Genomic DNA, 27,509 nt, shown 5'->3' with positions numbered 1-27,509 from the left:
GGAGCCTCTGGTAATCGATTACCAGCCTGTGTAATCGATTACACAGAGGAATGGGTCACTGGTAATCGATTACCAGGCATGTGTAATCGATTACACAGTGTATTATTGCATATTTCATGTCCTGAGGCTGTGTATTTCAAGTTTAGCCTCTGGTAATCGATTACCAAGGCTGTGTAATCGATTACCAGAGATGGAAAGCCTTAAAATACCCCTTTTACTTGCATATAGTGGTTATGAGACAAATGGTGTGCGGTGCAGTTAGATTCTTGTGAAAGAGTCTACCCCTTTCTTTTCTTTCTTGTAGATCGTGATGGCGGCGCAGCTAATCCGTGATCGAGTAGAGATGGAGTGCCTAGAGGGAGCTTGGGAGACCCTCGAAGGCAACACGAGGTGCCGATTTCGGGGCACCATTGGATTCACGGCTACTTCTTTGGTGCATCCAGATGAACCTGCACGGACGCTTCAGCGCACGGTGGAGTGGACAGCTCCTTGGATTAGTTTTGTGTATTTTTTAGGGTGGGTGTATCTAGGACTGACGGTTAGATTTACTCTTTTGTTTTTGTATGGGTAGACCTGATGTATAGGAATTTGATGATTGTATACATGTGGCTGAAGCCACCACTATGGACACCTTTGCTCTGGATGACACTATATATTTTGTAAAACTCCCATATTTTGGACAGCTTTAAATGATGAATGCATTTATGATTGATCTTGTTATTTGAAAAGAAAGCGTTAGCAACTTTATTTGTAAAAGAGTTTATCGACCGTATTTTATTCTTTTATTTTCACGTGACGACCTAAAGTAATGGCTGGTACGTTCTTTCTTTTGAAAAAGCAAAATAGTTTAGAGATTATGAGCAGTGAGAAAGAAATGACTCCGAACAGAGTTGTGAACTGGCCATTCAGGACTCTGTAGTGAGGATTTTCCTTCGAAAACTTGTTTTAGTGAAAAGAGAAAGAAATGAAAAAGAAAAAGAAGAAAAAAAAATACCATGGTTTTTGTTAATTAAATCATTACTATTAAACCAGTCATTATTTTGGGGACGCCACATGAACAAATATATATAAATAATATACAATTAAGTCATAAGATGCTTATGTGAAATGCTACACGAAAAATCTATTTAGGAATGACTTCCCTACTCAAGAAGGTTCTGTGTGTTGGGGTTCTTGCCCCAAGCTCTCTCCCTCCATATTACTTCCACTTCATCAAATGTCTCTGGAACATACACAAGCACAAATACAAATGCAATCACAACTATAACACCAATAATCAAAAAAGTTAAACCAATCCCTATACCATTAGCGTATCCTGAGCTTCTCGGCGTCGACTGCACATTCATACCTCCACCGCTCATCTTCTCATTCTACTATCAATCTTCAATCACATTGAGTGCCACTAATTCTTCTTTCTTTATAAGTCAGTAAGACTGAGACATATGTTCTTATTTGAAGAAACTCCACATGATAAAACCCTGTCAAAGGAATATATATATATATATATGAATCAGAAATATTAGCTCTGACCAATTTTGGTAACCTTTTTAACTGCTCATCACTGGAAAAGTTAGTAACATGCAAAGATCTTATGAGCAAGTCCTCAATAAGTGGACATGCAGACAAAATCTGAAGAAGCCATCTAAGTTCAAGGAAATGAACCCTTCTCAAGTGAAGTGCTTTAAGAGAAGGAAGATCAACAACAGAAGAAGAAACATGGTTCATAATTAAACCACCCAACTTAAGAACCACAAGGGTTGTGCTAGTGAGAATGCAACATGGCTCAGACCCTTTACCAATTTAATGCAGGAAAAAAAAGAAAAAAGAAATCCAAATAATAAGGTTGTGATGGATGGCTTACTTCCAAGTGTGAGTAACTCCTGGAGATCAAAAATATGAATAGCCCTCACTTTTTTCTCAGCAATGGAGCCCAAATAGAGAGACCTGAGATGGTTGCATCGGGTGCAGATGGAGGACAAGAGTCTACCATTGAAATCAGCGCCATTGTAGAGAGAAAGGTGGTGCGAGGAGGGTTTGAGCAAAAAACCAATTGCGGAATCGTCGAGGTGACCGCAATCAAGCTTGAGAGTGGTCAAGTAAGGATTGGGCAGCAGCAACGGCCTTAGCAAGTCCCCCCGAAGGCACGATGTCTTGCAACAAAAAAGAATCATGAGTGGAAAAATAGGTTAAGGAAGAAAATAGATTGATAGGACTTACAAGGAGGTGGAAAGAGGGGAGGAAGGTGGATGAGAAGGAAGATGGAGAAACCCTAGCGCAGAAACACGAGAGGTTGGCACAAAGAGCGAGAGGGAGAGGGAGAATAGAGGGAGGCGCGAGAGAGTAGAGGGAGATTTTAAAACAATTGAAGATCTTCTAAGATAGTTTGATAAAACTATCTTAGAATGAAATCCTTCTAAGACGGTTTTGTAGACGATTTTTACAAAATCGTCTTAGAATGATTGTATTTATTTACAAAAATGTCATCACATTTTTTTCTAAGATGGTTGATTATTAACCGACATAAAATCAACATTGTAAAAATTAATTTTTCTAGTAGTGATGTCATTGATCTAACAAAATTGAGTCAAATAAAAATACATGTCAGCTCGTCTGGCCCAAAAAATACACTAATTTAAACTTTAAATTTTGCTCAAAGTGAAGTGAGAGTATAGAAATTAATTAAAGGGCATGCATGTGATGTGACCAAGAACAGAAAATTGCCCCCTTGGGGCACTTTTAGAAACTATTTCCCCATATGGGGCCGTTTTCAAACTTTTTCCGCTATGGGTCTATTTTACACGTGAATGCATGCATGCACAAAGCAAACCGCCAGTGGAACTGGCGAGTTTGCAGTGCCGTGAAGGACTTGCCATCCCCATTGGCGATTTTGCCATGCATGGGGAACTGCCAGTCAAACTGGCGAGTTCCAACAGGTAGGTGCAGGCTCAGTAGGGCTAGGTGCAGGTTCAGCAGGGCGGAGGGAGGTCAGGCCATGCAGGAGGGACGCAGAGCAGTAGTAACTCGCCATCCCTATTGGCGATTTGCTTTGGGGGAGGGAATCGCCAGCCTGGCTGGCGATTTGTGGACAGAATGGACTCGCAAGTTTCACTGGCGAGTTGCTTTAATTAAAAATTCTGGCGTTATAAAAGAAGAAGCTCCATCACTCCACAGCTGCGTTCCCTGCATTGCTTTCTTCTTCTTCATACGTTCCTCCACTACATTGTGTTCTTCTTTTTTTGTTCCTACTAAGTGCTTTTTCTTCTTGGTAAGTATTTTTTAATGGTAACTTTAAATATTTGTTGTGTTATATATATATATATATATATATATATATATATATATATGTTAATTTTAGTTTATATATGAAAATTATTTACGTTAGATTTATTTATCCTCTTTGTAGGACAGTGCTTCCTTCCTCTTCCTATTACGTGGTTTCTCTCTTCTTGGTAAGTGTTTCGCTAGGGTAGTTTTAGTTAATTTGATAATATTATTTTCTTTAAATTTTGTAAATTAGTATGGTATTATTTGTTTTATATGTATGTGCTAGGTTTATTGATGTTAGGTGGTACTTTTAAATTTTAAGTAGTACGTTGAAATATTAATATTATTTGTGTTATATGTATATGTTAAAAATTTTAGTTGGTATATTATTATTTGTAAGTTAGTTTTAGTTGATTTATTAATATGATTTTGTTAAGATTTTTTAAATTTGTATGTTATTATTTGTGTTATATATATGTTTATGTTAATTTTAGTTCTTATGTTATTATTATTTGGTTTAGATTTATTAGGTTTGTATGATATTATTTGTATTATATATATGATATTTTAGGTTTAATTAGAATGTTAATATTATTTAGTTTACTTATTTATAGTTTTTATTGAAATATATGATACATTATTAATTTTATATATATACATTGTTTAAATTTTTGATTCCATAGTAATTTTTTGATTTATTTTAATTTTTTTGTATAATATATGTTATTTAATTTAAATTTTAGTAATTGGAAAAAAAATTTGGTCATTTATTTAAATTTATGTAGGTATTTTAATTTTTAATTTTGTTATTTGTAGAGTATTTTAGTTAGTATTTTAAGTTTTATTGTGTTAAATTTATGTACGTGTTTTAATTTTTAATTTTGTTATGTACGTATTTTAATTTGGTCATTTATTTAAATTTATGTAGGTATTTTAATTTTTAATTTTTTTATTTGTAGAGTATTTTAGTTAGTATTTTAAGTTTTATTGTGTTAAATTTATATACGTGTTTTAATTTTTATTTTTGTTATGTATTTTAATTTGGTCATTTATTTAAATTTATGTACGTATTTTAATTTTTAATTTTGTTATTTGTAGAGTATTTTAAGTTTTGTTGTGTTAAATTTATGTACGAGTTTTAATTTTTAATTTTGTTATGTATTTTAATTTGGTCATTTATTTAAATTTATGTACGTATTGTTGTGTTATATATATATATATATATATATATATATATATATATATATATATATATATATTGTTATTTTTAATTTTGTTATTTGTTCAAATTAATGTATTTTGTTATTTATTCAGATTTTAATTATGTGATATGTATATTTAATTGATATTTTGTAAGTGTAGTTAATTTTTTTAATGTAAAATTTTTTATGTCAATTTTTTGTATTATATTTTATTTTACAGTATCAATGACATCTTCGTCGTCATGTTCATCTAGTATACAAATTAAGTCTGGTCTAATAGATGGAGACGTTTTATGAATGCAAGTTAAGCATGTTTCAAAACATGTTTAGAATGGGGAAGCAGACAGAAAATTACACATCAGACGAGCTGTCCCCATTTATCAAGGACAAGAAGAAATACCAGAGGAAATTATTTCTCTACTTCGGCAATTTGGTTTTTATTGGATAATGAAGATGGGCTACCTAAAAATAAATGCATCATTAATTACTGCCTTGATTGAAAGATGGAGGCCCGAAACACATACGTTTCACATGAGATGCGGAGAGTGTACGATTACTCTTCAAGACGTCTCTGTATTATTAGGTCTGCGTGTTGATGGGGCACCATTAATTGGTCAAACTAATCTTGATTGGGTTGAATCATGTGAAGAATTGTTGGGAGTCAGACCACAGGAAGGTGAACTTCAAGGCAGTGTGGTCAAATTAAGTTGGTTGGCTCACCATTTTTCACAAATAAATAACCATGACGGTAACGTAGAACAACTATAAAGGTTTACCCGTGCATGGATCCTTAGATTCATAGGAGGTGTTCTATTTGTTGACAAAAGTAGCAGCAAAGTATCACTAAGGTACCTCCAATTTTTACGTGACTTTGAATAGTGCAGCACGTATGCATATGGCGACCTGCCGTGCTTGCTTTTTTATATAGAGAGATGTGCAGCGCCACCGATTACAAAATAAAATCGATCGGAGGTATGTGCATCTTAATCCAAATGTGGGCATGGGAACGATGCACGACTTTGGCTCCAAATAGGACTCCTCCTGTAATAGAAAATAAAACACTCGGACATAGGTTAGTTGTTTAAAAAATAAGATTTCATTTGAAAATAATTAATAATGTAACGCCACTGATGATTTCATATTTTTTTGTAGGTCGCTGCGACGTGGAAATCAACATATTGGCAATGATGATCTGATAGTTTTCATCGCAAATTGGATATCATGAAACGACATGAGGTAAGAAGATCGTTATGTATTCGTTAAGTAATAAATAAAATGTCATGTTTAAGTGAAAATTAACAATTGTGTTATTGTATGTAGTTTTTGTGGGAGCCTTACACAACAACTGTTATGTCAGTGTTGCCTCCAATTTGTTTGGTTGGTAGTGTAGCGTGGTGCGCGGTGGTGCAACTCATTTGTTTCCATGTTGTTGAGTGGCACTAACCCGATAGAGTGTTGCGACAATTTGGAATGCAACAACCTATTCCCGAGTGTCCTTCGCAATCACTGAATATCCATGGCCTAACGCAGAAAGGCAAACAAGATGAAAATCGGTTCCAGCTGTTGGCCCCAATGATCAATCAATGAAACAATCGAGCTGAGTTTAGGGTCGACGTTTATCCTCGACAGGAGGGCCTATTGAGTATTAACTCCAACTACATGGTCTGGTATAAGCGAAAAAGAAGATGTTTGTCGACCCAAAGAATTCAAACACAACTACATTGGTATTTATTTCTTTTTGAATATTTAACTTCAAATTATTTTTTAAAGCATCGGCATTAATTTCCTGACCCTAATAATTGCAGGCTCAAGTTGCAGAGACATTACAGTATATGGTGTCACCGCAAGGGAGGAACACATGGACAGTTGATGATCTCGTGCCTTATATGGAGAAGATAACGATTTTATCTGAAGAGCAAGAGAGAATCATTGAGCCTGTGGCACATGGTCCAGCATCAGAGCGTCGATTTCCACCACAAGAGTTTCACATGTTTCAGTCAAGTGTTGAAACTCGGGGTTTTGGTAGACATAGGCAGGCTGTTGAAGCGGAAGAATTTTCCCAACAAATGGAGGAGCGTGGCCATGGAATGTATTACACGCCACCAACATTTTCTCAGTATCCTTCACAGATGTACCAGTATCCTTTCGAAGGTCATGACACTGATATGTCTGCAAGCGAACATTCGTTTGGTGGTGTTGCGGAAACACATCCTCATTATTTCATGGCCGACTATGACCCCTTCACAGCAACATGATGCCCCAATGGCAACACCTAACGCCCCATTAGCTCCGCAATGGAATATACCCAGAGCAATACCTGATATGGGTGACTTATTAGGTGTTGATTTGCGTCACGAGTTTTCTGCTGAGGTTGAGCAAGTAGAAGCGGGGAGACAGCGCGGCAGAAGAAATCCTGATCGTCAAGCCCGAAGATGGGATCGACCATGGGGCACATCCTCACGGCATCACAGACACCATAATGAATGATTTTGATGTCTCTGTTTAAATTTGTTGTTGCATGTTTGTAATTTGAATTTGACACTTAATTTATCGTATCTCATTTATTAAGCCTTACTAATGGATACAGTTTATGTTGCGCATTAAACTAGAATAATAAATAAAGTTTTAAGAAAAACTAAAGTAGACAAACGAAAATAAGTAATGGTACTAACTAACAATGAACACCAATTTCAACTTCTAAATGTAATTTTATTTCATTACATGCATCAGTCTGGACTTTTTCTACCTACCTATTTGCTCAAATTATAAGGTTCCTCATTAGAAGCTGCATAGATTTCAAGGGTTAGCGTTTACGATTTATGGCTTACGCCTAAGGTTTAGGGTTTAGGGTTTAGGGTTTCAGGTTTGGGGTTTATGGTTTAGGGTTTGAGGTTTGAGGTTTAGGGTTTGAGGGTTAGTGTTTAGGGCTTGAAGGTTAGGGTTTGTGGTTTAGGGTTTATGGTTTAGGGTTTAGGGTTTAGTGTAAGGGTTTAGGAGTTTATGGTTTATGGTTTAGGGGTTAGTGTAAGGGTTTAGGGTTTAAGGTTTAGGATTTATGGTTTAGGGTTTGAGGGTTAGCGTTTAGGGTTTGAGGGTTAGGGTTTGTGGTTTGGGGTTCAGGGTTTACTGTTTACAGTTTAGGGTTTAAGGTTTGAGGGTTAGGGTTTTGGGTTTTGGGTTTACGGTTTCCGATTGAGGGTTTATTGTTTAGTGTTTAGGGCTTAATGTTTAGGGTTTAGGATTAGGGTTTAGTGTTTTCTGCGTAGGGCTTAGGGTTTATGGTTTAGGAGCCATTAAGAAACTGCTACATTCCAAAATAACTAATGTTAAAGAAATAACTAAAGTATACAAACCAAAATAAGTAACGTTTCTAACTAACGATTCCATTGAAGACCACAAAGTAAATACATTCAAGACAACTTAAACCAATACATGTCACTCGTGTAGCATACATAAATCAATTAAATTAACAACTCCCACGGTCAGATTGTATTGGACATTGACGCCTGTTGTGCCCTTCTGCTCCACATCTACTACATTTTTGTCGGTGCTCAGATGGTTCGAGCCAATCCATCTCATTCCTTATCCTTGTTGATTTAGGCCGACCTTTCGCACGAATTGTAGTTGGGTCAAGGATAAGTGTCCATGCGTCATCAGAAGGAGAATAGTCACTTCATTCCCAAGAGGCCACCATTGTGCGGAGTAAGCTTTTAAGATGTGCTCATTTGTGTAAACAACATCTATATATTGGTAGTAGTTCATGCTCACGTAACCACAAGCTGCAATAATGTGTGAACATGGATAGTGAAGCGCAGAATACCTTCCGCATTGACAATGATGACCATTCAAGTTAACTGCCCACTTTTGTCCGCCACGTTGCGTTATAGGGTTGAAGGTCTCCTCTACTTCAAACCTTGTGGAGTGGATATCATACACGTGAACGATGTGCGAACAAGCTTGTTCTTGATTTTTCTAAGTTCTTTAACAAGCTTAGAACAATATACTTGTCCTTCATTTAACTGTCTTTGGGCTTGTCGGCCACGATTAACAAAGTACTTTCGACACCTACTGTATGTTGATTTAACCAACGTTGTTATGGGTATGTTGCGACAATTCTTCAAAACCTTATTGATACATTCTGAGAGATTTGTTGTCATGTGGCCATATCGACGTCCTTCTCTATCATAAGCCATCGTCCATTTTTCCTTTGAAATACGATTAATCCATGTTGCTATAGCTGGACTCAATTGACGAAATTTTTCTAAATTTTGATCAAAAATGTGCTTACACGGAGTGTAGCCTGCATAAAATTTGTTTGGAACAATAATTTTAAGTATATATGAAACTTAAATTAACGTGACCATCAAAAATGAAATCTTACCCAATTTCTTCAGCATTTCTTTTTGTTTGGCATTATTGAATTTGCGATTGAAATTGCTTGCTATGTGTCCGACGCAGTAAACATGATAACCGTGGTGAGGTTGCCAACCAAGTGCTTCGTTAGCCACAACAGACTTTATACTCGCGTGACGATCATATATGAGACAAATACCATTTTTATCTATCATGTGTTCACGCAAGTGTGCCAAAAACCATGACCACGCTGTCAACGTCTCACCTTCGACCACGACGAATGCTAAAGGAAGGACACCACCATTTCCATCTTGTGATGTGGCCATTAAGAGGGTCTCACGGTATTTGTCGTACAAATGTGTGCCGTCAACTTGTATGATTGGCTTACAATACTTGAAAGTCTCTTTACATTGACCAAAAGTCCAAAACACTCTATGAAACTGACAGTGTTTGCGACTAACCGTATTCCCAATAATAAAATCGTCATGTAGTATTTGAAAATATGATCCAGGAGAATGATTTTGCATGTGTGTTAGTCACGACGACAGTTTCGCATATGATTCTTCCCAATCGCCATATTCTATTGCAATGGCTTTTTATTTCGCCAACCAAGTTTTTTTGTACGACACCTTGTACGCAAATTCACTGTTAATCCTCTCTTGAATCAAAGAAACTTTTATTGATGGATCTTCTCTAATCATGTCTGTCAATAGAATAACAAAATTTAAATGACAATTAACGCTAAAGAATAGCATAATATGAACATAAAATACATACCTACTACACAAGTGACAATTAAATCTGAATCAAGCTTCTCGTGATCTTGGGTCATGGTCATATTGAGACATGTGTGTGGTCCACCCCATTGTGCGACTTTCCATGAATCAGTTTTTTTTAGATAAAATTGACCTCATATAGAAAGGGCAAGGACACTCTGCGCTTTTATTCAAGCAACAAACGACATACTTGTTCGATTTGCTTTCAACCACTTTGAAACTTTGATGCACCTTCATAACATATTGTTTGATTGCATTCTTGACCGCATCTTTACTATCAAAATCCATGCCAACATATAATTATTGGCCAACATTAAAACTCGATGGCATCTCCAAACCACAAATCTCCTCCTCATCAGGATGACTCCAATTGATATTATTATAATGCAAAACATCATTCCAAAATGGATTTTGAATTCCTTGTACACCTAATACTCCAAAAAAAAATTCAAATCATACTTATTTACCATTAAATACAATTGTCGTCAAATAATAAATGTATTGACGTATTTTTTTAGAGGAAATTATACCTTCTGCTGGGTGAACAATTCTTACTGGTTGAATCATGTCGGTGACTTCATCGTCTGTATCAGATATACCGTCAATACTATCATCTTCGTCTAAAGACTATTCCACGTATGAGTTGGACACAAGATAATCATCATCATCATCATCTTCATCACCATGTAAATTGCTCACATTTCTTGGCGATTGCACCTCATTATTAGATAAATTATTTCCACATGATGTAAGAGAATTTGCAGAATTAAACATAGAACCATCAGCCACATCTTTTTCTATGTACAATTCTAGAACTGATATTTGATCTTGTTGTTGAAAACTTTCGAGCATGGTTTCAACATCTTCGTCATCACAAATTTGCAACGCAACATATTTTCCAGACACTAAAAATCTACAACTGATAGCACAAATAATTTCATTATTTTCTAACTTTACCTTATCTCCAATTTTTTCTTCAACGCATTGAAACTAATTCCACGTTTGATCTGAATCGCTTTTTTATTGCCTTCAAATATTACACTATCATTTTCTTCATATACCCTTCCATTGAAATACAACACTGTTATAACCGAATTCATGATGTACCTACAAAAACAATATTTTAAATAATTAATTATAATAAATTCAAAATAGTAAAATGTAATCACAAAAAAATCCCTTTAACGCAACTTGACATTAAAACTTTATTCTATAAAAAAATTATTAACTTTAAATATTTTTTATGGTAAACACTTAAAAAAATAAACGATTCCAAGGTAGTAATTTTAAAGTCAAAATAAACCATAAACAAAGTTAGTATTATTTATAAATAATTAATCTTAACAATAATAACTTCAACATACTTACTTCAAATAAATATAATGGAAAAAAATTTAGTTTTAAATACCGTTCAAGTTGAACGCTCATAAATTTTTAACACACACCAACAAACCATGAACATCAACCTAATCTAATTAAAAAATTACTACAACTTTATATTAAAATAAATTTCCACACTCAAAATACTTACTTCAAATAACTATGATGCTACAAAAATTTTTACTTTTAAACACTTTTGAAAGTACATGCTTGATCAAATTTTAACACACTAACAAAGCATCAACACCAACCTAATCTAATTAAAAATATACTAAAAATTTCATATTTCAAATATTTTATCCGGACTCAAAATATTTTCTTCAAATAAATATGATGACAAATTTCTTTTATTTTTGACACACACGAACAAGCATATCAAATATAAAACTAATTTAATAAAAAAATTAATAAAAACTTCACATTCAAACTATTCTAAAAAATTACTTAAAAAAATTTTGATACAAATTGTTTGACTGGAAATTACGAACCTTATGACTGACAAATTTAAGCCTCAAGAAGCAAATTTCAAACCTTATGCGAACAAATTTAAATCTCAAGAACAAGAACAGTCACAAGTTTTCAAAAAACTAAAATCTAGTTTTGAAACACACTGAAACAATTTTTCAAACACACACTAAAACAATTTAGAAGAAACAGGTGCGTATATAAAGGCCCTAAATTGCCATCCCCATTGGCTATTCTCTTGTGGCTAACTCACCACTGGTAATGGCTACTCCAGTGCCCTAACTCGCCAATAGCAATTGCAACTTGCCTTTAGCCTACCATCTGAAAAAAGCATGTCTGCCAAGCCTGCAACCTGCCACCTGAAGCCTACAACCTGCAACTTGGAACTCGCCAGTTTGATTGGCGGTTCCCATGCATGGCGATATCGCCATTACCATTGGCGACTCCTTCGCAAAAAGCAAACCGTCAGTTCCACTAACAGTTTGCTTGGTACATGCATGCAATTTACGTATAAAAGAAACCCATGGAAAAAATAATTAAAAAATGACCCCATTTTGAAAAATTGTTTCTAATAGCGCCCCCAAACAGGGAAATTTGCCACAAGAACGGGGGAATTGGGAAGGCATAAGCCATAAATAGAAAGGGGAGCCATTTATGGCCATAAGCATGCAGCCTTTCATGCCTCCGAATAGCCGCATTTCCTTGGTTTCAATTTGATCTTCTTCGCCGTTCATGTTCCCACAAGTTTCTTGCCTGCCACTCCGCTTCATCTTTCTTTATTATTCTTTTGGTCAAAATTTTTCCATTTCTATACTCCATCTTCAATAAATTATTATCTCATTTTATACTATTTCCCACCCTCGACTTATGGACCTATCCCATCTTCCTCGATAATGATGTTAATCGTCTGCAGTCCACGCAAAACACTACTCTTGGTATGATTTGTAATCTAATAGTCAATCCTTTTAAATTATTTTAACTGTAGTTTAATAGTATTCATAATTTATAATGCTAATGTATTCAGTATTTTCAATGTGTCCAACTGTCCATGGATATATACCACTCAAAAAATATTTTTAAATTGTTTTTACGGTTAATATTCAATCTTATCTAATGTATGTATTCAATATTTTGAACGAGTGTCCAACTGGCCATGCATGGATACTACTAATAAAAGTAAAATATAAAGTTTTGCAAAACAAAAATTTAAGTAATGATTTCTTCTTAATTATATTATCCTCTTACATAATAAACAAAAAGTTAATGTATTTATATACTTAAAAAATATTAAATTTTTATTTAGTAATTATGTGAATTTTTTCAAAAGAAATTAAAAAAGATTTTCTATATCTAGACTATATGTATCTTTTATGGAATTATAGAAGATTTAAATTGTTGTAAAAATATTTATATACCAAAAAATTAAAAAATAATTTAATATTTGATTTTATATATGCACATAAACCCATACTAACTTTTTTGTATATAATAATTAACCAATTATCATATGGACTTTGATAAATACAATTTTTTTAGGGAGTGTACAATGACAATGAGGATCAAATTTAAGTATTCATACATCTACCTCCACTAGGTCAATCCTAGTGGGTTTGATATATACCAATTAATCATTACATTTATAAGCTATTTTGGATTAAAGTAAAGAATATCTCAACTCACCGATGAAGGTGTTAATTTAAATAATTAAAAGAATTTAATATTTATCAGCATGTAAATACACATTAAAATAAACTATTCCATGTTTAATTATAAAAGAAGAAGAAAAAGTTAACATCAGGTTTTATGACTCACTTTAATCATATAAACTCACACATATGATAATAATCTATAGGAAAATTATAAATTTATATGATAAATATATTAATTTTTATGATAATTATTACCTTAAAATTATATCAACAATAATTTTTTATGTATAAAAGTCGAACAACTTACAAATATCATGTTTAACGGATTGAACTATATTTTATCAATATATTAATAATAATTTCTGATTGATTTGTGGTTTAATACGGACAACACAAAAATATTAAACCCATATTTATAATCTATAATAAAAAAATTAGATCTCAAACTCAAAGTGTTCTTATTTTAAGTAACTCAAGAATTAATTCGTTTAGTTCTTAAATATAAATTAATCATATTAAAAAAATACTTATCTTATGTACGATTAATATTTCTGACAATAAATTTTTACTATTTGTGGCTAAAATAACTTTCTATCGTGCTTAAAATAAAATAAAATTCCCCATTCATTTATATTAAAGAACACGTCAAATATTCACCGTAAGAAAAAATTTAAGAAACTACAGTGCAATCTCGGGGCGTCGCGGCTCACTGGAACACGTAATGTTTGTCAACACACTAGTAACCACCACAGAAAAAAAACACCAATGGTGGTTCCCACATTTCTTCCGTACTATGGGCATGACTCAACGTGACTTGAGATTTTGAGAGTTACCAACTTGAAATTGCATCTTTACACGTATCCTCACCCATTCCTTGCTTGCTCTTTATAAATGCCCCCTTTATCTGCCTCCAAAGTACAAAAAGAACTAGTACTGCTTACATTCACTTCACTTTTCTTCATCTCAAATTTCCTTTGTTGTGTTCCTCACACACATGAGTGTAGGAACAACATCGTTTGGGCATTGTTATGATGGAGAACCAGAATCTTTCTTTGCCACCCCACGTGGACGCATCTCGACCGTCCCTTGGGTTCCCTTTGGGCACTGTCCTTCTCTTGATCATCATCTTCACCTTCAGTGGCGTCCTCTCTTGCTGCTACCATTGGGATAGGGTCCGTTCCTTCCGTCGTTCTTTCTCTCATTCCGACCCCCAAATGCCTTCCTCACCCACCAATTCTAAGCATTCCAAGGTATTTAAACAACTCCCAATTAATTTTTTCTATCATAATTGTTTTTAATCCCTGTAATTAGAATTTTTTATTCTATTAGACTTTGAGATACTACGCTCACAAGTTTTGATTCTTTTAAGTCGACTCGTAATTAATCATAAACCTTACATTTAATAACATTTAAAGTTCTTCATCCTTTCAAAGGATATACTTTGTAAAAACTAAACTAAATTCTACATGTATTGTTGATTGCGCTGCACACCCTATGTCTTTAGGAATAATATAACCTATGATTTTTCTTTTATTATTACAAATGGGATAGTGGTGTTACTATTTATTATCATCATAAAATCCATCAAATATTAGTTATTAATTTTATTAGTGGAGAAGATCGAATCTAGAGTATTTTTTCTTTTTTTTAGTCATCAACCCACCTTATAACTCCAAGATGTGTTTATTTCTGATATTTTTTTTTATTTTATTTTGTTAGGAATCGAAGGAAAACAGGGGGCAAAGCTTGCCAGTGTTGATGCCAGGGGATGAGGTGCCAAAGTTCATAGCCATGCCGTGTCCGTGCCAGCCTTCAAGACCAGAAAACATCGTTGTCACCGTCGAAATGGAGAAGCAGCCGCCCAAGCCCCCGCAACTACCTGTCCCTTTCTATTTGTAATTAGCTATTGCCAAGGTTCTTCTCCACAACCGCAATTTTCGGCAATATCAAAGATCGCGATGTATCTTCTGAAACCACAATATCATAGATCACGACAAATTAAACTTCTGAAACTTAAATTTATAAAATCTTGGCTAGTTGTGCTACTGCTTCTCATCACATGTTGTGCTAGTTGCCATCATTTGTTGTAATGTATATTCATTGTTCACCGAGTGTAAGAAAAAAAAAATTCAAAATAAGAATAAGGGATAGGTAGGGTTGCAGGTCAATTCGTAGATTTTGAGGTCCATTTCATTTGATTCAATCGATCCTTCTTGTGTAGTATGTAAACAATTAAGCAGTTTCTAGATGGTGGATATTGCATCGGAAACAAAATCCAATTTGGTTGGCTCTTCTTGAGTTTGACTTGAAAAAGAAAGTACTAGATATTATTGCACACAGTTGGTTTTTTATATTTTCGTATTCAAATTATGGCTTATTACTTATATAAGATATTTTTTTTTACTGCAACTTATATAAAATATTTATGATTCACCGAAAATAAAATATAAGATATTTATGTATCAACATATCGTCAAATTTAATTAATGAAACTGGTTTTGGAAAGATTTTTATTTGTTGTATTTTATAATTTGGAGCGTTTGGATATAACAAAGTCATTCACTTTGTCCTTGATAAAACAAGAGAAAGCCTGGGATTTATTTTTTATTTTTTTTCATGACTTTCTTTGATCTACTATGTATAATATCGCGTAATATATTTTTTTGTTCGTGAAATTCTTTAAAACTCAAGCTCTTGATAGGAACGTACAAACTAAACAAGCTCTTGATTTTAGAAAGATTTATATTTTTGTATTTTATATTGTGGAACTTTTGGATACATAACAAAGATTTTGTCCTTCATAAAACAAGAGAAAACCCGAGATTTTTTTTTTAAAAAATTCTTGACTTGTTGGAACCTATTGTGTCTATTTTTTAGGTTAAAGACCATAGATGTCTTTCAACTTATTGATTAAAGATTAATCTTATTTATAATGGATGAATGTATTGACTTAAAAGAAAATTTTAAATACGATGAGAATTAAATATTTTTTTCACTAAATAAATTATTCACTTATGTGATGATAGTACACTACTATTAATCCTTTGAGATGTAATCAACTATATATAATATCGCATAATATTATATATCTTTTGATTCGGAAAATTCTTGACAAATCAAGCTCTTGATAGGAAATATAAACTAATATTCGGAGGCGTGTGTGCAGGTTCAAACTCGAAATGGCTGCTTAATTAATTGCAAGCACTTGTATGTATGATCAGCCTATGTCCCAATTAGGGTCAAATCCAAGGATAAAGTAATTAAAACATTTGTTTTAGGCTTCTAAAAAATTAGGCCAAAAAAAATATGTATTAATAATTATAATACTCATATTTTCTTATAATACTCATAAAAAATAATATAGAAGAAATATAGTTTTAATTTTCAAAAAGACTCATAATTTCATTAATTATTTAGTTTTCACTTAAAATTAATCCTTTATTGATTTTCATTAATTAGTCTGTCTCTTGATTGACTATATCAAAGGTCTTTCAATCTAAATATATCAATTTCTATTAAAATTAGTTTGAAATATCACTCTCATTCTCATTTATGCTCTTGTGGCTCTCTATTTGTGTAAATTATTTCTTCCTTTATTCTCATTTGATTAAGTAGGCTTATTGATTTTTTTCTCAATATTCCTTGTTCTGCTTTTGATTTGTGGCTTGACTTTGCTACTCATGTTCCGATTCACGTGTAAGGTATTATACATGTTATTTTAATAATTCTTCTATCCATTTGACTAAATCATTTTGAATCATTTATGTTCTTTTTTCTTTTTGAAATACAATTGTAATTTTCATAATTATTTTATAACTTAGTTCTTGTGTCATTTTTGTATAATTTCTTGAAATTCTAGAATATTTTTGTTTTACATTTATTAGTTTTGGAGTTTAGAGAGCATCGCAGTGAAGTATCTCATTTAAACGAAGTATATAAAGCAGTCCATTTGCAAGTAGGCAATCAGGTTTTATTATTCTAACATTTTTTTCATAATCTTGATTTATAGTTTTTATTTATTTTTTATACATTAGTTGCTTTATTTCAAAATGTCAACTCAAAAATTTGAATATGACTATTCAAAACTTTTAAAAAGGAGTCATGCTTTAATTGAATCACAAAAAGGGGTTCGGGATAGATTTATCAAAACAAAAAAAAATCTGAAAAGTATAGGTAATTGCTCGTTGAATGAATAAGTTAACAATGCAGAAATTGAAGAAAATGAAAATAGAGAAGTATTAGTTAATAAACAAGTTAACAATATAGTAATTGATGAAAATGAAAGTATTAATAGGTAACTAACAAGATTATATTGATTCCCAAACTCAAAATGAAAAAGAAGAAGAGATTAATAAATTAAAAGAAACAACTATTAAAAATATATATGATCCAAGTCAGTGGACAAATATTAGTACAAGTTTCATAGATTTATTAGTAGAAAAAGGCCCTATTAAAATCACTAATATAGATTTTCTAAGGATGAATTCTCAAGGCAATTTTCTTCATCATTTTACATTCAAAAGTTGTCTAATGGTGAAGAATGTAATGACCTGTCTCGTCGCTACGATATCATAACTCTAAACAGCTAAAATTTTAATTTTTAAATGAAAACTTTGTTAATTTGCTTATGAAAAATGAAAGTAAATTTTTCACAATATACATTCACCAAACAACGCTTAATTACTTAAATGAATATATATATATATATATATATATATATATATATATATATATATATATATATATATATATATATATATATATATAGTAATTTAGTATACATCATCCACATAATGAAAAGTAAATTAGCTTATACATATAGTTAAATTTGTGATTTTTATCCTTAATTAAAATAAAGAATTATAGAACCAGCTACAGAGGAGTTGATTAACAAAACACAACTCTCTTCCAAAATAATCTCAATATCATCATGTCGGCTTGGTGGCTCTACAAAAGAATCTCACTTCACGTACTCTACTGCTACTCTTCTGCTCCCATGAACAAAGGTTCACGATCATCACAGGTACCAACCACACAGTACAAAAATTGCAAGGATGAGTTTATTATAAAAGAAATAACACACAAAAAAATCAAATAATCATAATTAGTAAGAAAACATTAACAAATACCATAAGCATACACAAACATTCATTAGTCCAACATACATTCAACAAGTAGTCATCATTCATCCATAATTCCAATCAATCATGCTCAGTATGATGCATGCACCCGACCTCAACTCTCAAATGCAATGTGGTACCATTCATCAATGAAATAGCCTAAGTGTGTCCACACGACACTCTCACTTAGGAAAACTAGGCAGTTAGTGTCGAGGTCATCCTGTCATGCATAGGCAACTCCCGCCCCCATGGTGATCAGCCTGAGTCTCAAGGGAGTTCCAAACTTAGTAGCATGTACCCAAGTACAAGTATTCCCTCTCATGAGAAAATATAAATACTTACTGACAAAGTTATACTATTTCCATGCAATATGAAGTATGAAACATGGGCACCATCAATGCACTGATCGTGGATAATTAAAGATTCTAAGTCATCCCCCTCCAGAGATGCTTAAAACTCTTTAACCACTCTATTTCCCCCACTAGGAATATCCAACATGGTCACTGCACCTCCCCCCCCCCCCCATGTACATACACACCACACATCATCACAATGACATTTTAAACATCAACATCATCTCATCTTAATGTCATCCTCAACATCAATATCATCTCATCTCAATGTCATTCTCGACATCAACATCATCTCATCTCAATGACATTATCAATAACAACATCATCTCATATCAACATAATCATCAATAACAACATCATCTCATATCAACATTATCATAAACACTAACATCATCTCATATCAATTATTATCAATATCATTTTCAATAACAACATCATTCTCTATCAACATTATCATAAACATCAATGTCACCTCATACCAATTAATATCATCAATAAATCACATTTTGCATATACACACATATATAGTTTATGCCTGCGATTCACACTCCTCAGGTCTTCAGACAACACAAGTCTAATAAAAACAATAATGACATTTATCAATAATAGACGTATCGCATCTCATTAGTCAAAAATATTGTTTTTCTTGAAAACCAACATGCAACAGAAACAGTCATACATCCCCATAATTAGGTTCCCTGACCCCAACTATGGTATTAAAAGCCATAAATTATAATAAACTCCACTCACCTATCGTGAGTTCTCCGTCAGTTCGTCTTTGTGTTGCTCAGAGATCTCTCTCGTTCACGTTTGTCAGTCCAAACACAAGGTTCTATATACCAAATTGAAGGAAATTTAGTATATATTTCAAAAACAAGGTTAATAATAACATTCGAGGTCAATTATCTCTGTCAAAACATAAAGGGCTAAGGGGTGTTTCGGATTCTATTCATAGGAGACGTCATTTTGAAATTCTGATCACGCCAATGTGACCGAGGTTCAGTGAAGGTCATGAAAATAACATCAATTTTATAAAAAGATAACTTTTACAACGTCTCATTTTCAAGGGTTTTTCAAAGGAAGTGTAAAAACACCCTATTACAGTACCCAAAACACAAGAGGCACTAAGAGAAGCTCAAACTAACTAAGAGAAAAGTTTAGAAATCAAGATTACCTTAGAGAAGCTACGAAAAAAAGGATTGAGGGATTTTTTCTCCATCGAATCCTTGAAGTGGATTTTGAGGATTCCATTCCGATTAAAACGTTCCTCTTGGTGTGGTGGTTCGGCAGCAAGCAACGACTGCTCGTGGTGGACATCAGTGGACGTGGGTGGTGGATGAGGAGTTTCTAGGGTGGTTTGGACTAAGTTTTGAGAGAGAGAGAGGCCTGAAATCGTGTTTCTCACGTTAAAAAATGTATTTATAATATGCAGATCTCGCTTAATGAGCTCGTCTCGCTAAGCTGGAGTCCACTTTTGGCGCTAAGCGCAACTTTTCATGCTTAGCACAATTCCTCTCAGTTTGGGATTTGCGTTGAGCGCAACAATTCACGTTGATCACAATTCTTCTTGCCCTAAGCATGACAATTCTCGCTCGGCACAATTCCCTCTCAGGTTGGAATTGCGCTTCTTGCGTTAAGCGAGAGGTGAAAAGTTGTTATTTTGAATATCCCAACGGTCAAACCATGGGGAAATGTCTTAGGAACCTATAGGCAAAAATTGAAGACGATTCAACGGTTAACAAATCCAGGATCGCGATTTTACTAGAACAGATTTAGGTAAAATTTGAAATCTCATAATTTCAACTTAGGTCAATAAAACTCCACATAACTCAACATCCACATCAAGCAAATCACACATGACTAATTCACACCATACCTAAACTCATTCAAGTCAATCATATAATCAAATAACACAATAAATACAATTAAACATCGATTTATAATTAGCGATATTTTAGGGTGTTGCAAATAATGTGAAAAAAGATGGTTAATTTATTCTCAAGATTTGAATAAAGTTTTTTTTTGCTTTTGCAAATTGTTTAATCTTGTTCCTAGTACAACTAAATTGGCTAATGAAGGTAGTATGGATTGAAGAAATATTAGTAATAAGTTATGGAATCATGAGATAAGTAGTGAGCACATTCCTAATATGAGTTTATGGATTGGCTTAGAGACAAGGTTACTAAAAAATAAAATAATTGACTAACATGTTCAAGAACAAATAAATAGATATAGGGAACATTGGAGAAATGCTTTATTTAGAATTATTGTGGTTGTTAAAACTCATAAAAAAAAATAGGTTAGCATTTTGTGGAACAGATAAAAGAATTTACAAAGAGTAATGGAAACCTTTTAAGTATAATTGAAATGATTACAGAATTTGATGATTCTATAATGCAAGAACATCTTCGTTGAATTTAAGATAATAAAATTCATAAACATTACCTTGGGCATAGGATACTAGATGAATTGATAAATTTGTTAGCAAGTGAAACTAAAACAAATATTATAAAAAATATTAAGAATACAAAATATTTGTCAATCATACTTGATTGTACTCTTGATGCAAGTCATCAAGAACAAATATCTTTTGTATTACGGTGCATAGATGTTTCTTCAACTCAAATACAAGTTTTTGAATATTTTTAAGAGTGGATGATACAACTGGAAATGCCTTTTTGGTGTTATTATGAATGAAATAAATAATATTGGACTTGATATTAGTAACTTAAGAGAGCAAGGTTATGATAATGGATCGAATATGAAAGGAAAACATCAAGGTGTGCAAAAAAGAATTTTAGACATTAATCATCGATCATTTTATACTCCATGTGGTTATCATAGTCTAAATTTGATACTTTGTGATATGACTAACTCTTGTCCTTAAACTACATCTTTTTTTGGAGTACTATAATGCATATATACTCTATTTTTCTCTTCAACAAAAAGATGAAAATTTTTACAAGATCAGATTCCTAGCCTAACTCTCAAACCATTATCACAAATACAATGGGAAAGTCGTATTGAAAGTATAAAAGATTTAAGATTTCAAACTCCACAAATAAGAGATGTTTTATTAAAATTAGGTGAAATTAATGATGATCTTAAAAATAAAAAGTAAAGTTGATTGTTTAGCAACTTATGAGTTTAAAAGTTTGAGTTTTTGTTAAGTATGACTATTTGGTATAACATATTATTTGTTGTAAACTCCATTAGTAAATAGTTACAATCAAAAGATATGGGTATGGATGTTACTATAGAACATTTGAAAGGTCTTATTTCTTTTTTTGAAAAATATAAAGAAGATGGATTTGAAAATGCTATAATTCCTACCAAAGAAATTGCTACTGAAATGGATATAGAACCTAAGTTTCATGAAAAACGTATTATTCATAGAAAAAACAATTTAATGAGAAAATTGATAATGAAATTGTAAAATTACCTAAAGAATCATTTAAAATTTATTACTTCTGGTATGTAATAGATCAAACAATTATCATATTGAGAAATAGATTTGAAATTTTTTAAATATATGAAGATATTTTTTGTTTTCTATTTAGTATTAAGATATTGAAGTCTTTGGATAGTAATAATTTAAAAGAATATTATCTTAACCTTAAACGTTCATTAAAACATAATAATCACTCATATATTGATGAATTAAATTTATTTACAAAACTAAAAATTATAAGAGAAATTATACAAGTAGAAATTGATATACTGATTGGCATAATTATATAAAAATAATTGATTCTTTTCCAAATACTTTTATTGCCTATAGAATAATGTTAACAATTCCGGTAAGTGTTGCTTTGACGGAAAAAAAAATTTAAAACTAAAATTAATTAAATTATATTTAAAATCAACAATGTCTCAAGAAAGATTGAATGAATTAACTTTGATATTATTGAAAAAGAAATATTAAAGGAAATCGATTATAATAAATTAATAAATAATTTTGTATCCTTAAAAGCTTGAAAAATAAATTTTAATAATATATTATTTTTTTTCAAAAAAAAATTATTAGACTAAAAAAGACCTCATTTTAAAATTTACTTTACACCTCTAAATAGGATGTGTCGGTCCTCGTTTGAATAAAATTGGTCAAAATTAGCATAAAGACAATATATTCTTCAAATCAAAAGGCACTTAGATTTGCACCCAATTTCAAATTATAACCAGTTTAATTAATTTTCTATTTATCAAGATCATATATCAATCTTTTTTTCTTCTTAGCAATAATAATAAGAATTTCAAGTTTAATTTTGGATTCAGTCCAATCAGGAATAGAAATGCGCACTTTCAGCATGATCATATATCTTGATTTGATGACTGTACACATTTCACAGTCCAACGAAACGTGCCCCCGTAATCATTATTTACCTGATGTCAGTTATCATCTAATAAAGCATGCACCTCAATATAACCAAATGAGACTACTGTGTTTGTGATGCGGCAAATGAAATGCAAAAGGTACACTTTCCAAATCAAGGACTTTGGATGTGCGTGGTTACCCTAAACTATGTAAAAAACGTGAAAATGTTAAAGTAAAATAATGAGTGTGAAAATTATTATAAATTTCTCTTAATTTCTGTTTTAGATTTGCATGAATAAAAAAAAACTAAATAGTAATGAGTTGTTTCATAATCAAAGTGAAAATGATGATCAGATCTTTGCACCAAACACGTTATTAGTGAGTATTCATAAAACTAATTTTGTAAAATTAATTTTGATTAAAGTTAATTTTAAAGATCAGTGGTTTATATTTAAATATATATATATATATATATATATATATATATATATATATATATATATATATTATTTTAAAGTAATTTTTAACAAGTAGTATTATTAATTGAACAAAATTAGTTCCTCTAAACTCTTTTAAAATATCATTTCCAGTGTCAAATCATTATATTTAACCTCAAATCCTCAATTGTTTCAAATCAATTTCTTAAATCAGTTCTACTAAACTTTTAAAACAAGCATGCACAAGTTTTTAAGATACGAAAATCTATACTACGTTAATACTCAGCATGTTTTAATTTCACTAGTAGAACATAAGAAGTATGAAAAAGGAGGCCTTCAAATGTGTAACGAGAATGTTGTCCACTACATGCATGGTCATGAATTTTTAAGATACGAAAGAAAGCAATACCAACTGGAAAACGTGATTGATGTTTGATGACCCACAAAGAATCATCTTGTAAGGAGGACTCCAAATTGGCTCGTCATGACCTAACTTACATTGTGGCCTTCAACATAAATATCCTTTTAATTAATTAATCTTTTATTAATGAAGTTATAGTGATTTATGTCAAATGATTCAAAATTTAAATTCTGATTCTTGAATATAAAATAAATTATATTAAAAAATATTCATTTTATTTTTCTAATAAAAATTAATCACTATTTTCATAGAGACTACTTTAATATTAATATTATCATTAAAAAAAAAAACCTTTCCATGTTAGGAATAGCCAAGCCTATGCCCCTGGTTTTGTTGGCGCGGTACCATGGTCCATAAATGTGTACCTTTCCGTGATTGTTGCCAGTACATTTTTCGCTTATCAACGGACCCACAAGTAGGGTATGGAGACAACGTGTCCCCACACCCCATGACTTGCCCTCTTATCACAGATAATGCGCCCTAAGAAAAGATCCGTGTTCACACCCTTTCTTGCACAGGAAATGATCTAATTCTCTCACCGATTTAGGGTTGAAGGAAAGGAAAGCCATGGAAAACGACGCTAAATGGAAGACAACTGGTATGTGTTATATCTCTAAGAGCAAATTGCATTTGCATTTTTTTAAAATATTTTTTCGAATGTACAAATATATCTCCTCTTTTGTTTTACAATAATTTTGCTTATTATCGTATTCCCTTCATTTTTTTTCAGACTGCTTTTCATTTCCAATTATAAGAAATTTTCATCTAATTTTAAGAAAAATAGTTAACTTAATTAATTACATTAAATATGTCAATTATTTGAATTATTATTTTAAAATTATTTTTTTCTTACTTATCTATACACTTAATTGTTTCTCATTAATTTTTTGAGAAATAATAATAAAATAAGAATATTTAAGAGAAACAATCATTAATGCATCTAAAAATTAAAAAAAAATCTTATAAAAATAGATAAACAAATTTCTCAAAAAAATCTTATAATTAGGAATGAAAAGAATATCTTTTAAGAAATTAAGATGATTAGTGTAATATATACAAAGATGTTAATGTAATATTTTTAAACATTAAAAGAATATCAGTGTAAGAATAAAAACAAAAAAAAAAGCAATGTTGTGTGAAATTAAAAAAAGATTTAAATATTTTTTCTTGTAATTTAGTATTTTTTTTCATTTGTTTTATTATAATTTTTTTATTTTAGTCTTTACAAAATATGTTTGTTTTATTTTTTGTCCTTAAAACGTTTTAGATAATATTTTTTTCATTGATCAAATTACTTTTTTTATTGATCAAAATGTTATTTAAAGTCCTTTAAGGGAAAAAAATTAAAAAACACATTTTGTAAGGATTAAAATGAAAAAAATTGTAAGTACAAAAATAAAAAATAAAAACTTTAAATTGAAGAAAAAAAAATTAAGCCTAAGAAAATGACCCGTGTTGTTAATTGGATTAGATGGGTCAAAAATAGGTTAAAGCCCAATAAATGTTTTTCGGTGACTTAGAGAAATTTATTTAAAATTATTTAATCTAAAAGGGCACTGAAAACCTAGAAGACTCTGTTAGCAGTATTACTAAAGAACCTGTAGCAACCCAATTGCAACAACCCAAGAGACTAGTCAAGAGGCCCATTCGATTGAGTGATTATGTGTGAGGATAATATTTGTTGAGTTGAGTCAATGAGAGAAAGTATAGAGTTAGTTATGTCTGCCATTTACATTGTTGCATTTATTTCTATTATTCCTTTCCCGTCCCACTAGGAAGATTCTCTTTTGTATGGATAACCAATGATTGGCACCTTGCTTTGTTTTAAATACCACCATGATTATGAATGAAGGCAGGCAAAAGTTTATCAAAATTTCTCTTTTCTCTTATTTCTCATAGGCTCCCTTGACCTCAAATTCAAGGGGAAACGTTCTCTCCTCTATCAATTGGTCCAACTTGCCCTTTCTTCCACCATGTCTGAACACAATACCTGCTCCAAGACAGCCACCGAGCACCTCAAGGAAGCGGTTCTCTGCCTCACTCAAACACAAACCACACTTAGTTCCTCCCAAACAGACCTTGCCATGAGGTTGGCGCTATACTTAAACAACTCTATGCCCTTAGTACCACCCCCATTCTTCCACCTCAAACACCATCACCACCCCTACTTCCTCCACCATACCATCACAGTCCTCACCTCAAGCTCGAAGTTCCACATTTCGGCGACCAAGATGCGATGGGATGGATCTTCAAGATCTCCCAGTTTTTTTACTATCAGAACACCCCGGACGAGGAACGCATTACTATCACGTCCTTCTACATGGATGGTCCAACTTTAAGTTGGTACCAATGGGTGTTTCGGAACGAGTTTATCAACTCATGGCCAGCTATGTTACAAGCATTGAAAACAAGGGTTGCCCCTTCATTTTATGATGACCCAAAGGGAGCTTTGTTCAAACTTGCCCAAAGAGGCATAGTTAATGAATATTTGACAAAATTTAAATGCTTGACAAATCACATTGTTGGCTTAGCTCCACCATTCATTTTGAGTCACTTTATTTTTGACTTATCCCCAGAAATACGCGTGAAGTCTAGGCTTTACAGCCCATTTCACTTCCTCAAGCGGTTTCTTTGGCCAAGCTTCAAAAAGACAAGATTGAGGATCACCGTCGCCATTACTGTGGTAAGCCAACACCTTCCTCTATGTCCTCTTCTACTATATCCACATCCCTAACTACCCGAAACACTCCACTATTACCAACCCCACCCAAAGTTCAGCTTCGGAAACTTAACCTAGAGAAGATGGCTTCTCGCAAAGAAAAGAGCCTTTTCTATAACTGCGATGAAAAATTTGGGCCCTAACATAAATGCAAAGCACAATTCTTCTTGTTAGTTACTGATGAAGAAGAGCATCACTCGTCCTTCCCAATGACACTTTGATTGATTGCGTTCCTGATCTACCCATAGAACATAATCTGGCTTAGATCAACTTTAATGCCTTTTCGGGTACCTCTGCTCTGGAAACTTTCCGTCTATTTGGGTACATTGGTCGCACCAAGCTTACAGTTTTAGTAAAACCGTGGACACTCAGCCACTCAAGGTTATGGTAGGCAATGATATAGTAATTGCATGCCACCAGATTTGTCCACGTACTTCGCTACAAATTCAAGGCCAATCATTTGATGTTGACCTGCACGTGCTTCCCATTAGTGGTGCTGATATAGTTCTCGACATCCAATGGTTGAAACAATTGGGACCCGTGACCACCAATTACGACACCCTCACCATGTAGTTCGAGATGCATGGGAACCTCATCTAGTTTAAAGCTGATGCACCCACAACTCTAGAGGATGCTAATCCATAACAATAATGGCGTTTTCTTCAAACACACGCTGCTTCTGCATTTTTTCATATGCCCATCATCGAAATTGACCCTAGGGCTATGGACACCACACCAACTCACCCACTTCCAAGAATAGCCTTTCTTTTAACCAAATACCGTGTCCTTTTCCAAACACCCTCCCACCTAGAAATTACCCATAATATACATCTTTTGCCAAACTCCAATCCAGTTAATGTTAGACCATATAGATTACCCCATTTCCAAAAGGGTGAGATTGAAAAAAAAGTCAATGAGTTGTTGTCTTCTGGTATGATACAACTTAGCCACAACCCTTTCTCATCCCATTTTTACTCGTTAAAAAGAAGGACGATAGTTGGAGATTTTGCATTGATTACAGAGCTTTAAACTCCATTACAATTAAAGACAAGTTT

General features: G+C 32.5%; 1 protein-coding gene across 1 annotated transcript; it reads left to right on the top strand.

Moving 5' to 3' along the window:
- The first annotated feature begins 13,996 nt into the window (after positions 1-13,996).
- On the top strand, positions 13,997-15,438 carry LOC114423179 (uncharacterized protein At5g65660-like). The gene is made up of 2 exons (XM_028389824.1): positions 13,997-14,339; positions 14,809-15,438. Exons 1-2 carry the CDS (start codon positions 14,118-14,120, stop codon positions 14,986-14,988), a joined length of 402 nt encoding a protein of 133 aa, XP_028245625.1. The 5' UTR covers positions 13,997-14,117; the 3' UTR covers positions 14,989-15,438.
- The last annotated feature ends 12,071 nt before the right edge of the window (positions 15,439-27,509 follow it).

Source organism: Glycine soja, chromosome 8 (genome assembly GCF_004193775.1).
Source record: "Glycine soja cultivar W05 chromosome 8, ASM419377v2, whole genome shotgun sequence".
Classification (NCBI taxonomy): Eukaryota; Viridiplantae; Streptophyta; class Magnoliopsida; order Fabales; family Fabaceae; genus Glycine; species Glycine soja.
This window is presented reverse-complemented; position numbering and strand designations above follow the sequence as displayed.

Coding starts and splice junctions, on each gene's coding strand:
- LOC114423179 (XM_028389824.1), top strand. CDS start 14,118: ATGATGGAGAACCAGAATCTTTCTTTGCCACCCCACGTGGACGCATCT. Junction 14,340..14,808: donor CCAATTCTAAGCATTCCAAG/GTATTTAAACAA, acceptor TTATTTTGTTAG/GAATCGAAGGAAAACAGGGG.